Raw genomic sequence first — 14,489 nt, forward strand, 5'->3', positions numbered from 1 at the left:
AAGTGTGGAGAACTTTGAAAGGCCACTTATTGTGAGAAGGAACAGGGTTAAAAAATGAATAGATTTCTAGGATTCTTGCAAGATTACTGTATGTATCTCTTATACTCCATCCCATCTACACAGCCTGATTTTTTTTTATTAATCTTTTTTATTTTATTTTTTTACTAATCTTTTCTATTTTTATGTATAGGTGCTGGTTATTGGAATAAAAGAAAGGCTGAATTCCTTTCAAAAGTTTTCCTGCATTCCTCATTACTCCATTTTTTTCCAGTTTAATTGATGGAGTAATGAAAGCAATACACCACTTGTTTCAATAATTTAAGATAGTTTTATATCTAAATATTAACAGAATAAAAAATATTTTGCAGGGTTTTAGATTCTGATCTGAGGTAATAGTCATGAGATTTAATAAAAAAAGACACTGAAAGAAAAATGTATTCAGATTTCTAGTCATTAAAATATTAAATGATATTTCATTACTGTACTATCAGACTTTATCAATCAATTATAATTCAGTCTGCACCATAGAAAAATCTGTTTTAATATTTCAGCTCTAGAAGGATATTTCAATCTTCAGTACTAGAAGGTTGTATTATTGTTGCTAAGAATGTTAAAAAATAATCAGGGCAAATTTTGTAGAACTGTTTAAATCAATTTGCAAGAATGAGATAAAGAACTTAAACATAGATTTTATAATATTTAAATATCATGAATATTCAGATGGGATATTACATGAAGGACCTTTGCAGCCATAATGTACTGCCAGAAGGAAAACAACAAAAAAACTCGGAGGCCTGACCTGTGGTGGCGCAGTGGATAAAGCGTTGACCTGGAATGCTGAGGTCACCGGTTCAAAACCCTGGGCTTGCCTGGTCAAGGCACATATGGGAGTTGATGCTTCCTGCTCCTCCCCCCTTTCTCTCTCTCTCTCTCTCTCTCTCTCTCTCTCTCTCTCTCTCTTTCGCTCTCTCCTCTCTAAAAATGAATTAAAAAAAACCTTAAATGGTATCTTATTATAAAAAAAACCCCAAAACAAAAAAAAAACCTTGGAGTTATGATGCTTAAATATATAAGATTTGTGTGTTATGTAGTAAAGATGAGGCAGATGGTGAGAGTATTTAGACATTTGATCTTTTAATGACTAAACATACTCTCAAATGTCAATATCTGCATAAACATTTTTCTCCCTCAATTCATAAATAATAAAATATTTTTAATGATGTATAAATCTAGTGAGTGAGGCAATACTAATATGTAAAATAAAGCCAGTAGAAAAATCAGAGGAAGATAATGTCAAATCTCTATTCACTGGGTTCCATATATAATGTACATTTCTTAGTTTCATGAGGAAGTAATAGATTGATGTGATGGTATTATACCACTGTTTACCAAGGAGAAAGTTCTCTGTTTACCTGATTCCTCATTTGCTTGTCCAAAAAAGTATACCCTAATTTTGCTTTTTCTATCAAATGAAAGTTTCCAGCTTCCTTTTCTTTCTTCTTTCTCTTTCTTTCTCTTTCTTTCTTTCTTTCTTTCTTTCTTTCTTTCTTTCTTTCTTTCTTTCTTTCTTTCTTTCTTTCTCTCTCTCTCTCTCTCTCTCTCTTTCTTTCTTTCTTTCTTTCTTTCTCTCTTTCTTCTTTCTTTCTCTCTTTCTCTCTCTCCCTCTCTTTCTTTTCTTTCTCTCTTTCCTTCCTTCATCCCTCCCTCCTTTCTTTTCCTTCCTTCCTTCCTTCCTTCCTTCCTTCCTTCCTTCCTTCCTCCCTCCCTCCCTCCCTCCCTCCCTCTCTCCCTCCCTCCCTCCCTCTCTCCCATTAAATTAATGCAATCCAGCTTCCTTATTCTGCATTTCTAACAATGTGCTCCAAGTTTCTGGAATCTGCCATTTAGTTACTACTCAGTCATGTATATAGTATCTTGAAGAGCTAATAAAATGTTCATGGTTTTCAGTTTCTCAGATCCTACTTGTTGTACCTAATGATGGGGTAGTTCTCCCTCTCTCTCATCCTTCTTCATCACCCCTCCCCCACACCCCATGTCTTTCCCAATCTTTTCTTTTCTTTGTGGCTGAATTTTAACAACACTTTTCAGCTATCATCTGCTGACATAAATGGCCTTACATGAATCCATCCCTTTGTGCTGGACTTCTGTAGATAGATGCACATTGGCAATGTGGATCTAGCTGTAGAAAGTGAGGTTATCAATTTCAGAACATGTCTGGACATATTTCAGAATGAAATGAGTATTTTGTTTTTAAGATTTAATTTAAACTAAAATTATTGTGAAAAATATTCCTTTGATCTGTTGGATTTTTTAAAAAAAATTTATTTCTTGGTCTTCTTTTTGTTATATTTAGTTTCCATATAAATCAACTTGGCTAACAGATCAAAGTTTATGCTGTAAAATGAACTTAGAAAGGCAGGAATGATTTATTATGAGATCTTTTACTTTATGATAGATGTTTGTTACTCTTAGAGTGAATCAAATCTGAACTCCCTTTAATATCGACCTATCTCAGACCATTAAAAAATAGTTTTCCAGAGTAAATTAGAACAATATTAATGATCAAAAAGTTATAAATTGACATAACAACTTATTGAGTTTATGATTGCTGGGGCTTCCAGCATATCAATGGAATATCTGAAAAAAATCTAGTGAAAGAGAACTCTGGAGCCTTAACTAGTATTTGTGTGTTTGTGTTTCTACCTCTCTGAAGCTAAATAAAGCTAACTCTGGCAAAAAGGATGATAAAAAAGGCACCAGAGGAAGCAGCAGGAGCGAAACCGCTGCTGACAGTGGCAAGACGGCGGTCGTGTTCTCGCTGAAAGACGAAGTGGGTGGATTGGTCAAGGCGCTGAAACTCTTCCAGGTGAGTACAAACAACTTGTCCATAACTGTAGAGGTGACCGTGTGCCTGGTTACAGATCTGTCATCTGTTATGAAATATTACTGAATCGTTTCTGGATAATGTGTTGAAAGTTTCAAAGAAGCCATCATTATGAGGCTTTACAAGGGGAGTTCGTCTGCCAAGCAATGAAAGAAGCAGATTCATATGAACTGCATTTTGTGAATTCAGAGTTAGCCCATGAGTAATTCTGCAGACTGTAGCCTGGTGAGACAGTAATTAAAAAATGTGAACCTCACACCTGGAAATGCAAACACAAAAGGAGCCAAACAGAGTATCTTTAAACATCAGGAGCGTGCAGCCTGATTTGATTTAATCATGTCCATGTTCTAGAAGCACATTTATTGCCTAAAATGAGATACCTGAGTATAGGTATTTGGTATTCCCCTAAGCCTCAGTGTTTTATGAACTTAACTTGTCATTTGTAAAGATGAGTCACTCCCTTTGTACATAAACTTCCTCTTTGTCTTAAAGAAATGCAGTGGCCTTTTCCCAGGCCCAAATGGGTGGTTTGGACCCTGAAGATACAGCCTGGTTAAGAATGAGGTTAGAAAATCCAGAATAACTATTGCCTTCTTGCCAGGGCGTGCCTGATGGTTCCCCGATCTTCAGGAAGCACTGTCCCTTTGTTTGGGGGCAGTGACTGCTGATTAGCTGAAATAAGGGGCCTCGGTCTTGAGGTGCCCTGGGCTGCTGGTGCAGTGAGAAGAGGGCTGGAATTACAGTTAGAAGATTCAGACCTGCGTTCTTCCGGCTTGGCTAAATCATAGCTGCGTCCTAGGTCTAATTTCTTCACTTGTGAAGTAGCGGTAATTATTCCTACCTAACAAGTTTGTTGTGATGAAGTAATCTGAGTAAAAATGCTTGGTCAAGTGTGCAGCTCTGAGGCATTATTGTAACGTCTCTTTGATGATTGTACAGGGGGAATTAGCAGCCCGATTTGGCAAATATTTCCTTGTTCTCTTTTGACCTCAAAGAAAGGATCAAGCACCATAAACAGTAGTAATGGAAATCTGGGGAAATATTTTACACATAATTATATCATCCAGTGCTGTCTCTATACAGGGCCCAAAGGCAGGCCAATTCAATTAGACAGTGGGGTGCAGTGGAAAACTCCTGGAGGAGGAGTTAGCAGCCCTGAGCTTTCCCTTGGCCACCAGCTGGTCATGGGTGTTAGCTGAACCACTTAACCCACCTGGACTTCAGTTCCCTTGTCTAAAATTTCCTACTCTGCTTCAATCAGAGGACATTAAAAGTCCAAAGTGACAGAATCTGTGTGAAGAGTCTTAAACTTTGAAGTTAATATTAGTCTTACCTTTATTATCTGCCAGTTTAGAAAATATGGCATTAGTGCAAGGGTTAATCAAAATAGCAACAGAAGATTTAGTTTCCTTGTCACGGAACTGGTTTCTTTATCAATAGGAGGATGCTACTGATTTGCTATTATTCTGCCAGTGGAAACCACTCTCCTCCTCCTGGACTGAAAATTTGAGACTGTCTAGGACTGTACTAGGGATTGTGCCAATAATCAGAGTCCCATCCAGGTGTCTGCTTATTTGGGGGTGGGTTAGGGTGGAGAAGAGAATGTAATCTTGAGTCCACTCAGGAGAAGACTACATTCCTGGGGAAATTTAAACCCGAGGTTTAAGTATTAAATTGCTTAGATCCCTTAAACATCTTACTGTAAAGAAACTATTACCCCATCATGGTGTGGTAATTGCAACAAAACTTCCTTGTATGAAATTAGTCTGGAGGTTGCTGAAAGAGAACAAGTGGTCCCATCTAGGGTTTTTGTTTGTGTTTGCCTTTTAATGTCTCTTGGCCTTCAGAGAGCCACACTTGGCTTCTTTCTCTCTTTCTCTTCCTCCCTCCCTCCCTCCTTCCTTCCTTCCTTCCTTCCTTCCTTCCTTCCTTCCTTCCTTCCTTCCTTCCTTCCTCCCTCCCTCCCTCCCTCCCTCCCTTCCTTCCTCTCTTTCTTTCTTTCTTTCTTTCTTTCTTTCTTTCTTTCTTTCTTTCTTTCTTTCTTTCTCTTTCTTTCTTTCTCTTTCTTTCTTTCTTTCTTTCTTTCTTTCTTTCTCTCTCTTTCTTTCTTTCCTTTTTCTTTCTTTCTTTCTCTTTCTTTCTTTCTTTCTTTCTTTTTTCTTTCTTTCTTCTTTCTCTCTTTCTTTTCTTTCTCTCTCTCTCTTTCTTTCTTTCCTTTTTCTTTCTTTCTTTCTTTCTCTTTCTTTCTCTTTCTTTCTTTCTTTCTTTCTTTCTTTCTTTCTTTCTTTCTTTCTTTCTTCTTCTTCCTTTCTTTTTTAGCATCTTTTTTTTTAGCACCAGAGAGAGAGAGAGAGAGAGAGAGAGAGAGACAGAGAGACAGGAAGGGAGAGAGATGAAAAGCATCAACTCATAATTGTGGCCCCTTAGTTGTTCATTGATTGCTTTCTCATACCTGCCTTGACCGGGGGACTCCAGTTGAGCCAGTGACCACTTGCGCAAGCCAGTGACCTTGGGCTCAAGCCAGCCACCATGGGGTCATGTCTATGATCTCACACTCAAACTGGCTACCCTGTGCTCAAGCCGCTGACCTTGGGGTCTCGAACCTGAGTCCTCAGCATCCCGGGCTAATGCTCTATCCGCTGTGCCACCACCTGGTCAAGCTTTTCCTTTTCTTTTCCTACTATGTGGGCTATACTTTGGCCCACGTTTCCCAAACATCGGTCATTTCCTAACACCATCCCAATATCTGCCTCTTGTACTCTTTATATATTTTTTCAAAGATTATTTTATTTCTAAATGTTACTAGTTTATTTTTAAATTCTAATTTATAGTGTAAATGTTATATCACTATAAAATCAGGGGTTTGAGTTTTAGTTATGATTTTTGGAAACATAAAAACAAAAATATAAATCTTGGAATTATATGATATAATATGAAAACCTAATTTCCCACCCAAACAATCATGAATACCACCAGAGGGATGTGGACAGCTCTGGAAAATGATAGTATTTGTAATTATAATAAATTTTATAAGGCCCTAATATACCTTAATGTCTCCATCTTTTTTTTTAAATGAGATGGGAAAACTAATTACAGTCTCTACTCCTATTAATAGGAACACTGATTGAAAACACTTTTATGTTTTCAGTTTTCATCAACCAAAGAGGGAGGAGATGGTCTTTTCTTCCTTGGTGGGCACTTGGCACTTTGGTTAAGAGTTGTTAAGGAGAACATCCTGTCGCATCTCTTTTCTTGTGCCTTGGAGGTGATTTAAAGACGTTGCTTATATTTCCACAGGAAAAACATGTCAACATGGTTCATATCGAGTCCAGGAAATCCCGGCGAAGAAGTTCAGAGGTGGAGATCTTTGTGGACTGTGAGTGTGGCAAAACGGAATTCAATGAGCTCATTCAGTTGCTGAAATTTCAAACTACAATTGTGACGCTGAATCCACCAGAGAACATTTGGACAGAGGAAGAAGGCAAGGCCAGTTTTTGCTTGTTGGGTGATTTTGCAATCTGAAAAATGTTGCAAAAGGGGAGACACAATCTGTGAGCTAACGTTTTTGATCCCACACTGTGTTTTCAACAGAACTAGAGGATGTGCCCTGGTTCCCCCGGAAGATTTCTGAATTAGACAAATGCTCTCACAGAGTTCTCATGTATGGTTCTGAGCTCGATGCTGATCACCCAGTAAGTGTCCTGTAAAATTCATTCCACCCACGCTCTTCCAGCTCCACCTGCGTGCCAGGCAGTGTTCGCTGTTCTGTGCTGTAATGCTTTATTTTAGAGCAATTTATTATTTATTCCCCATAACTGAGAGAAAACTTTCAAATGATAAAGCTTCCCTGTAAATATGTGTTGGCTGGAAGCAGGTTAGAGAGATGGCATTTTCATAAAGCATTCATTTTTTAAAGGCTTGAATAGAAGAGGGGATTCTAAACCTTGGAGAATATTTCTGTAGAATCAGACAGTCTGAAATATACTTGCAGATGGTGATCCTTGGAAAAACGATGAACTGAAATTGATCACTCTTTTGGGAAACTAGGGGGGACTTGGCATTACGGGGCGCAGAGAGAGAATAAAATTCTCCTTGCTATTTTCCTTGACTGGAAGTAGTTAGGAATAGAGTGATGTAGTGGACTTCAGTCTCAATGGAAAGGCAGAGGGTTTTAGAACGAGGCCATGATGGAAGACACATCTCTTCCCACATCTACCCGGAATCTATTTACCACCATCTCTCCCCTACTCCAATAAAAATGACCACCTTGAAAGAAATATAATATGTAGGTTAAGAATTTTCCATTATTCCTTCCCTCCCCTGTTACAATAGTTTTTATTTAACACAAGAGACCTGGAACTTCTTTATGGTCAGAATAAAGTACAGTTAATAGTCTGGGAGAAATAAGCAATGTCCTCATTCATTACAAGCATCCCCCCCCCCATCCCATGCCCCTTGTCTATAAACAGGCAGCAGATGAAAGGGAAAAACCCAAGCAGATCAGTCATGCTTACAGGAGAGTTTGTGGTCTGAGGGTAATGGCTTATAGATATTTATTGTATTTAAATGGAGGAAATCTGGAAGTCTGGTAGCAGAACTATACACAGCGGTTCTCTAAGAGTTGTCCCGGGACCAGTGGCATCAGCAACACCCAGAAGCTTGTGTTTAATTAACAAGCCCACACTTAAGTTTGAGAACTCTGCTTTAAAGAAAACTATGACAACTTCAATATGAAGAAAACTTTTAATCAAACCAGTCATTTGCATAATATACCAATTCAAGCTAATTTATAACATATAATTCATACAAATAGTCAAACATCTAATTCACTTGTATTATTTTTTAAAAAAGCTAAATTCATCTAAAGACACAGTATGCCATATTTGACATCATAGATTAAAATTTCAGAATAATTCACAGTAATTCACATGTAAAGCTCCTGAACATTAGAAAAACACTCAAAATTGCCTTCAGTAATCACCCATTTGTCATCTTCCCCTTCCCACCTCAAAAGGAGTCAGAATTAGCACAGAAGTCTGATTTAAGGGATTAGCAGACACCAGTTGTTAACCTACAGGATGAACTTGGGCAAGTCCCTCCACCTCTGTACCCTAAATTCCGTATGTAAAAAAAGTGAAAATAAAATTCTTATTGCCTCAAAGGGGCATTTGAAAAGCCTAGTTAATAAAACAAGTGGAAAACATTTTGGCAAGAGTAAATACTTATTTCAGAAATGGAAATGCTGTCTTGAATCATCCTGATCAATGCCTGGACAGTAAAGGATTTCTTGCTAACCTATTTCCAAATGCTCCCCTTAGTCTAGTTTGGAAATTACTAACCTGGAGAAAGGGAGTGGAACAACCTTGGAACAACCACAGGAACCACTGACCTTGCTGTGAAAAAAATGCATTCAATACCCAGTGTACATTGTTGTCCTGGGCTTAATATTGTTTCATTATTTCTAATTATACCCACCTTATGATACCTTTTCTTATTTTCTTTGCAGCCACTTTAAATAATTACAAGTACTTAGCAATCTCCTACCTCACTCATTTTTTTTACCACACATATTTCTTTTATAAGCACACCAAATGTTCATTATGCAAAATTTGATATTAGCAAGTTTATTTATTTATTTATTTATTTAACAAGAGAGACAGAGAGAGGGACAGATAGACCCAGCAGAAAGGAAGGGAGAGAGATGAGAAGCATCAGTTCTTTGTTGTGGCACTTTAGTTGTTCATTGATTGCTTTCTCCTATGTGCTTTGACTGGGGGGCTACAGTTGAGCCAGTGACCCTTTGATCAAGCCAGCGACCTTGAGCTCAAGCCAGTGTCCTTGGGCTTCAAGCCAGTGACCTTTGTACACAAGCCAGTGACCATGGGGTTATGTGTATGATCCCACACTCAAGCTGGTGACCTCGGGGTTTTAAACTTGAGTCCTCTGGGTTCTCTGCATCCAGGCTGATGCTCTACCCACTGCGCCACCACCTTGTCAGGCAGCAAGTTTATTTTTTTATGTTATTATTTGATAAGGATGGAAATGTTGTCTAAAGCCCTTTTGTGCTTCAGAATAATCCCAGTCCAGAGAGGAGCTATTGTAAGAGGATGGACCCCCTAGAGCTGGGATGACTCACAGGAGGCTTGGAATTGGAGCCAGGCTGTTGAGGCTCCCTAGAAAGGGTTAAATAGCTATCTTGGTCAGTACCTCTCAAACTTTAATGGACAAAAAAATCACCTGGAATGTTATCTCAAAATGCAGATGCGGGTCCTGAAAGTCTAGAGAGCTTCCTAGCATTTCTAGAGAGCTCCCATTTGAGTCTTACGCCAAAGGTCTGGGCACACACTTTGAGTAGCAAGGATCTAGACTGGGAGCGTCTTTCAAAGTGTGGTTCAAGGTCCACCCATAAGGTGCTGGTTAATGAGCTGTAACTTTTGAGAGCTAATGTCCTAGCTCAATGACCCTCAGCCTAGCTTCCCATTCAAATAATCTGTGGGGAATTAAAATATACTGACACCAGGGTCTCATTTCAGAGTGTTTAAATCAGAACATCTGGGAATGGGAATGTGCCTAGGTTTGGAGTAGTATTTAAACTCCCCAAGTGGTTCTAAAAGTCCACCAGGGTTGACTTATTTGGGTTAGCTACTTGAGTACCAACATATATTTAGCTGAGCACTTCAGGGTGCTGGCCTGGTCTTCAGTTTTCTCTGATTTAAATAGGGAGAGGACAGGTGGGTGTCCAGCAGATATTTTCCAGGTGCTAGCATTGCTAGATTTAGCAAATAAATGTATATAGGAGGCTCAGTTGAATTCTAATTTTAGGTAAACAACAAATAACTTTTTTCTTAGAAATACGCCCCAAATACAGAAGTGTCCTGTGTTTTCTTGGGTAGCCTTACCCCTGGTTTCAGTGCAGAATGGATGGAAGCCATGTCTCTATGCTCGCTAGTGTAGCCAGCATCCCTACTTTATTTTGCTGGTCCTTGGTCCAGTCCTGGAAGCTCTGGATTGCCCACATTTGTGTAATCACCGCCACAGTAGACTAATGAGGCATGATGTGTAAATCACTCTCTCCATGCCTGGATAAGATGCAGGTGTTTACTGAGGAGAGACAATTGAGATTCTTCAGGAAGCCCAGCAGATTACGATGCTGTTACCATGGTGTCTGGTTTGGCAGGAACTGGGGAACAGATGCTGTGCTTTTCACATGACTGTTTTCCTTCCGTCACGGCATGCTTTCTTTCTGAGTAATAAAGGTGCTCAGGTGTCTTCAGTTGAACCATCCCAGGGTGCCTGGTGTTACCAGTGAGTGTCGACACTCATACGCTCTGGTAAGATCATATGTACTTTCTGCAGCAGGAGTCCCCTTTTTAGGTTACAAACCCATTTATGGATGTGGTAACTATGGTCCCCAAATTTTGTATACACATTTTAATGCTTTGCAAACCAGCCTGAACTCCATTTTAAAAGCTCCTGACTCTAGCAAAAGGATGAAAGTGCTAGCTTCTAGGGCAGGAAACTTCATTTCTGCAGGGTGCGTGGTGTCCTCAGGGCACCTCTCTCTCTCTCCCTGTTAGCAACTCTCTTGGCATTCATGAGAGCAAGGCTGTTGGCAATGGAAGCCCTTTATTTCTGTCCCGCAGACTGTCCTGCGAAGGCTTGTGGCCTGAAGGCCACTTCTCTTTCAGCCAGGGCGAGAACCGAAAGATATTCTGTGAGTTTGGGTTCCTGTTGAGCAGCCCGCCCCGTGAACATGCTGCACGGGGCTCCTCTCAAGCCTACCCTGAGCCAGCAGCTGGCTCCCTGCCTGGCCTCCTTCTCACACTAGCCACTGCTTTCTCGTTATCTTTTGGAGCTGCAGCAGTAGAGAGTTAAATTGAAACAATTTCTTCTGGGCTTCCAGCAGTTTGAAGCAACAACCCCTGGAAAAAAATCTATTATCTGAAAGTATTCAGAGAGAAGGAAAACAGGAAGCCTGTTGACAAGAGGAGAGGTTCTTGAACAAACCAAGAACTCCTTTCCAAAGGGCTCCACTTCACTGAAGAATGACAGGATGTTTCATTCCCAAGTGTTATGATGATGGATAAAAGTCTTGAAGTTGCCACAGACTAATCAGAATCATAGGGACCCAGAGTGGAATGGAGCTACCCTGCTATCTTGTGCATGATCCCTTAAAATTGATTTTGCATTGTGTGGCTATACTCAGAAAATACAGCAAAACCTCTCTAAGTCACACTAATTTGGGAGTTTGGTAATTATTGTGAGTGACAGAGTTTTTAATAAATGCACATTTATTGGTCATTTAGACAACACAATACATTTAGGGTAATTTACCAAATAACCAGGTGAAAGGGACCTGTTTTCATGGAAAGGGTAAGATTAATTGGTGATGAAGATTGATTATGTGTAAATGAAAACCAAAGGATATTGTTCACATTATCAATTTGCTTAACTAAGCCATTGTGCCTACTTAATGGTAAGATAAACTTTAGCCTGAATTCCCAAATATCCCAAATTAGTACAGTCCCAATTAAATGAGGTTTCACTGTAAGCACAATTTGCTTCTGCCTGTGTCATTAAGATGGTCATACAAAGATGAAAATTTGCATTTCTGTTTCTGATTAATTAAGAGGCAGGGGGAGGCAGACATACAGGCTCCCGCATGTGCCCTGACCAGCGTCCACCTGGCAAGCCCCCTACCGGGTGATGCTCTGTCCATTTGGGGCTGCTGCTTTGTTGCTTGGCAACCAAGCTATTTTTGCAACTGACAGGAGGCCATGGAGCCCTCCTCAGTGCCTGGGGCCAACTTACTCAAACCATTCGAGCCATGGCTGCAAGAGGGGAAGAGAGAGAGAGAGAGAGAGAGAGAGAGAGAGAGAAAGAAAGAAAGAAGGGGGGAGGGGTAGAGAAGCAGGTGATTGCTTCACCTGTGTGCCCTGACTAGGAATTGAACCCAGGACATCCACACAATGAGCCAACATTCTACCACTGAGTCAATTGGCCAGGGCAAAAACTTGCATTTGAATTGACTACTCAACATTGCGATGATTTTCTTTTAGGCTTTCTGCAGCTAATTTTTTGGCGTTCTGTTAGATAACAATCTCTTTTCTGTTTAAGGGGTTTAAGGACAATGTCTACCGACAGAGAAGGAAATATTTTGTGGATTTGGCCATGAGTTATAAATAGTAAGTACTGCATAACTCTTTATTGCCACCACTGGCTGGCTAGTTAGAAAAAACACACGCTGTGTTAAACAGATTTGTCCTTTCTTTATTTCTACTTTTCCAAAGGCAGACATGAACCATTTTAAACACTCACCCTCCGTAGGCTTTAAATGCCAACACTGATGTTTGACATCTGGGTATAATTGTAAAAGAATGAGACCTGAGACCTGTGGGCTACATGTCAAGTGCTACATTTTCACCATTGTGTTCACAGCTCCATTAAGGCAAGGAGCCATGTTTGTCTACTCTGCAGGGCCCAGAATATGTAATGTATTTTTTTTTTTTTGTATTTTTCTGAAGCTGAGAGACAGTCAGACAGACTCCCGCATGCGCCCGACCGGGATCCACCCGGCACGCCCACCAGGGGGCGACGCTCTGCCCACCAGGGGGCGATGCTCTGCCCCTCCGGGGCGTCGCTCTGTTGCCACCAGAGCCACTCTAGCACCTGGGGCAGAGGCCAAGGAGCCATCCCCAGCGCCCGGGCCATCTTTGCTCCAATGGAGCCTCGGCTGCTGAAGGGGAAGAGAGAGACAGAGAGGAAGGAGAGGGGGAGGGGTGGAGAAGCAGATGAGCGCTTCTCCTGTGTGCCCTGGCCGGGAATCGAACCCGGGACTTCTGCACGCCAGGCTGACGCTCTACCACTGAGCCAACCGGCCAGGGCCTATGTAATGTATTTTAATTTTACTTTCGATGTGACTTTTTAGTAACCTCCTTCAATGTCTACCTTCCCCTGTGAAAACAGAGAATTCAGCAAGAATGGTGAAAGGGCTCATGTAATCAGCCACAATGAAAAGAAATGGCTTGCTTTATGTGGAAGGGGAAACTTCCTGTGAATTGGAGAGTTTATGGAACAGTTTCATACCCAATCCTGCATGAGTGTTGGGATGAAATTGAAAAACCTCAGGATTAGGGTGAAGACAGTGCATTGTGTCTGGTCTTAAGTGGTAACAACAGACAATCATGTAGTGTGTTGACTACAGGCCATGTCTAGAAAAATGGAGTATACATTAGGCCTCTGTTTATTCTGCTCACACTAATAAAACTTATAGCATTATGATGCTGTCTTTACTTTGTTTGGTATATAGTCAGCCACATAAATCTTGTCTTTAGAGCAAAATATAAATCTGTAATTGGCAGGAAAGATTATTTCTTATTGTAGTTGAGACTAGGTGAGAAACTTGACTGTGGGGCAAGTTTGCCCTTGTTGAGAATTTAGGACATTATATGCATTATAGAAGGGTATCAGTGTGTCCTTCCTTCCTTCCTTCCTTCCTTCCTTCCTTCCTTCCTTCCTTCCTTCCTTCCTTCCTTCCTTCCTTCCTTCCTTATAGAACACACAGCTACTTAAAGCAAAAAAGAGAGGATTTCATATCACACCACTTATTGGGCCCATCATGTGCTCATTTCTAATTTCCCATGATGCATTGGTTCTCTTCCATTCCTCCTCCTAAGCCACATGCATCCTTCATTCTTCCTGTACTGTTTTCAGTCTTGAAAACCTTGAATACTTGGCATGTGCTTTTTCCACATGTGTCTACTCCATTTTCATCTTCTCGGTCCCACAGAGCTTCTTGACCCTTTTCAGATTACTGTGACTTTCTACCCCCCACAATGTCAGAGTGCTGATGCTTGTCCTGTCTCAAGCCCAACCTCATGCCCCCTTTGACCCTCAGTACATTGCTCTCTAACCCTGTCTTCCAATGTTTCCTAGTCATGTTGCCAAAATAGCACTGATGGCCCAAGCTCAGTTTTTCATGTCAGGCCTTAATATGTGGCTGTGAGTGTTAAATATAAGTTCCCCTTGGTTCACAGACCTTCTCTGTGGAACCAGGACCTACCTGCATAGATGGGTCCTTAGCATCTATGTGGTGTGGGCAGGACAAGCATCTGGGACCTGTGGGAACATGGTAAAAGCTCAGTGCTTGGCAGTCTTTTTCTTTACATAAAAGGTAGATAAAAATATATTATATGTAGATGCTACATGTCATATATTATATATAAGAACAATATTATATATAATATATTTTAATATATAAATGCATGTATGTGCTATATAAAGGATTTTGTTAGCACAGTGATCAAGGAACTAGCTCACATGTTATTTGTTTCTTCTTAACAGAGCCCAAAACTGAACAAAAACAAGTTCATACTGTGATGACCCTAATAGTATATGTGAGTCAACCAGTTTTAAGAAGCATTGATATGGGGAATCTTTTGGTTTTATTATTTTTACTTATTTACTTTTTAGCAAGACACAGAGAGAGAGACAGACAGACAGACAGGCCGACAGGGACAAACTGGAAGGGAGAAAGATGAGAAGCGTCAACTTATAGTTGTGCACCTTAGTTGTTTATTGATTGCTTTCTCAAAGTGCCTTGACA

General features: G+C 40.3%; 1 protein-coding gene and 1 long non-coding RNA gene across 2 annotated transcripts in view; one reads left to right on the top strand and one right to left on the bottom strand.

Annotated features, from left to right (window-relative positions):
• LOC136324837 (uncharacterized) overlaps positions 1 to 14,489 on the bottom strand; it is a 457,224-nt gene that overhangs the window by 433,410 nt on the left and 9,325 nt on the right. The window lies entirely within an intron of this gene.
• Positions 1 to 14,489, top strand: part of TPH2 (tryptophan hydroxylase 2) — a 150,760-nt gene that overhangs the window by 417 nt on the left and 135,854 nt on the right. Inside the window, exons 2-5 of the mRNA XM_066258260.1 lie at positions 2,714 to 2,866; positions 6,182 to 6,365; positions 6,476 to 6,576; positions 12,002 to 12,069. Of these exons, the coding sequence (XP_066114357.1) occupies positions 2,714 to 2,866; positions 6,182 to 6,365; positions 6,476 to 6,576; positions 12,002 to 12,069 (506 nt within the window). The remainder of the gene's footprint in view (positions 1 to 2,713; positions 2,867 to 6,181; positions 6,366 to 6,475; positions 6,577 to 12,001; positions 12,070 to 14,489) is intronic.

The sequence above is a fragment of the Saccopteryx bilineata genome, chromosome 2, assembly GCF_036850765.1.
Source record: "Saccopteryx bilineata isolate mSacBil1 chromosome 2, mSacBil1_pri_phased_curated, whole genome shotgun sequence".
Lineage (NCBI taxonomy): Eukaryota > Metazoa > Chordata > Mammalia > Chiroptera > Emballonuridae > Saccopteryx > Saccopteryx bilineata.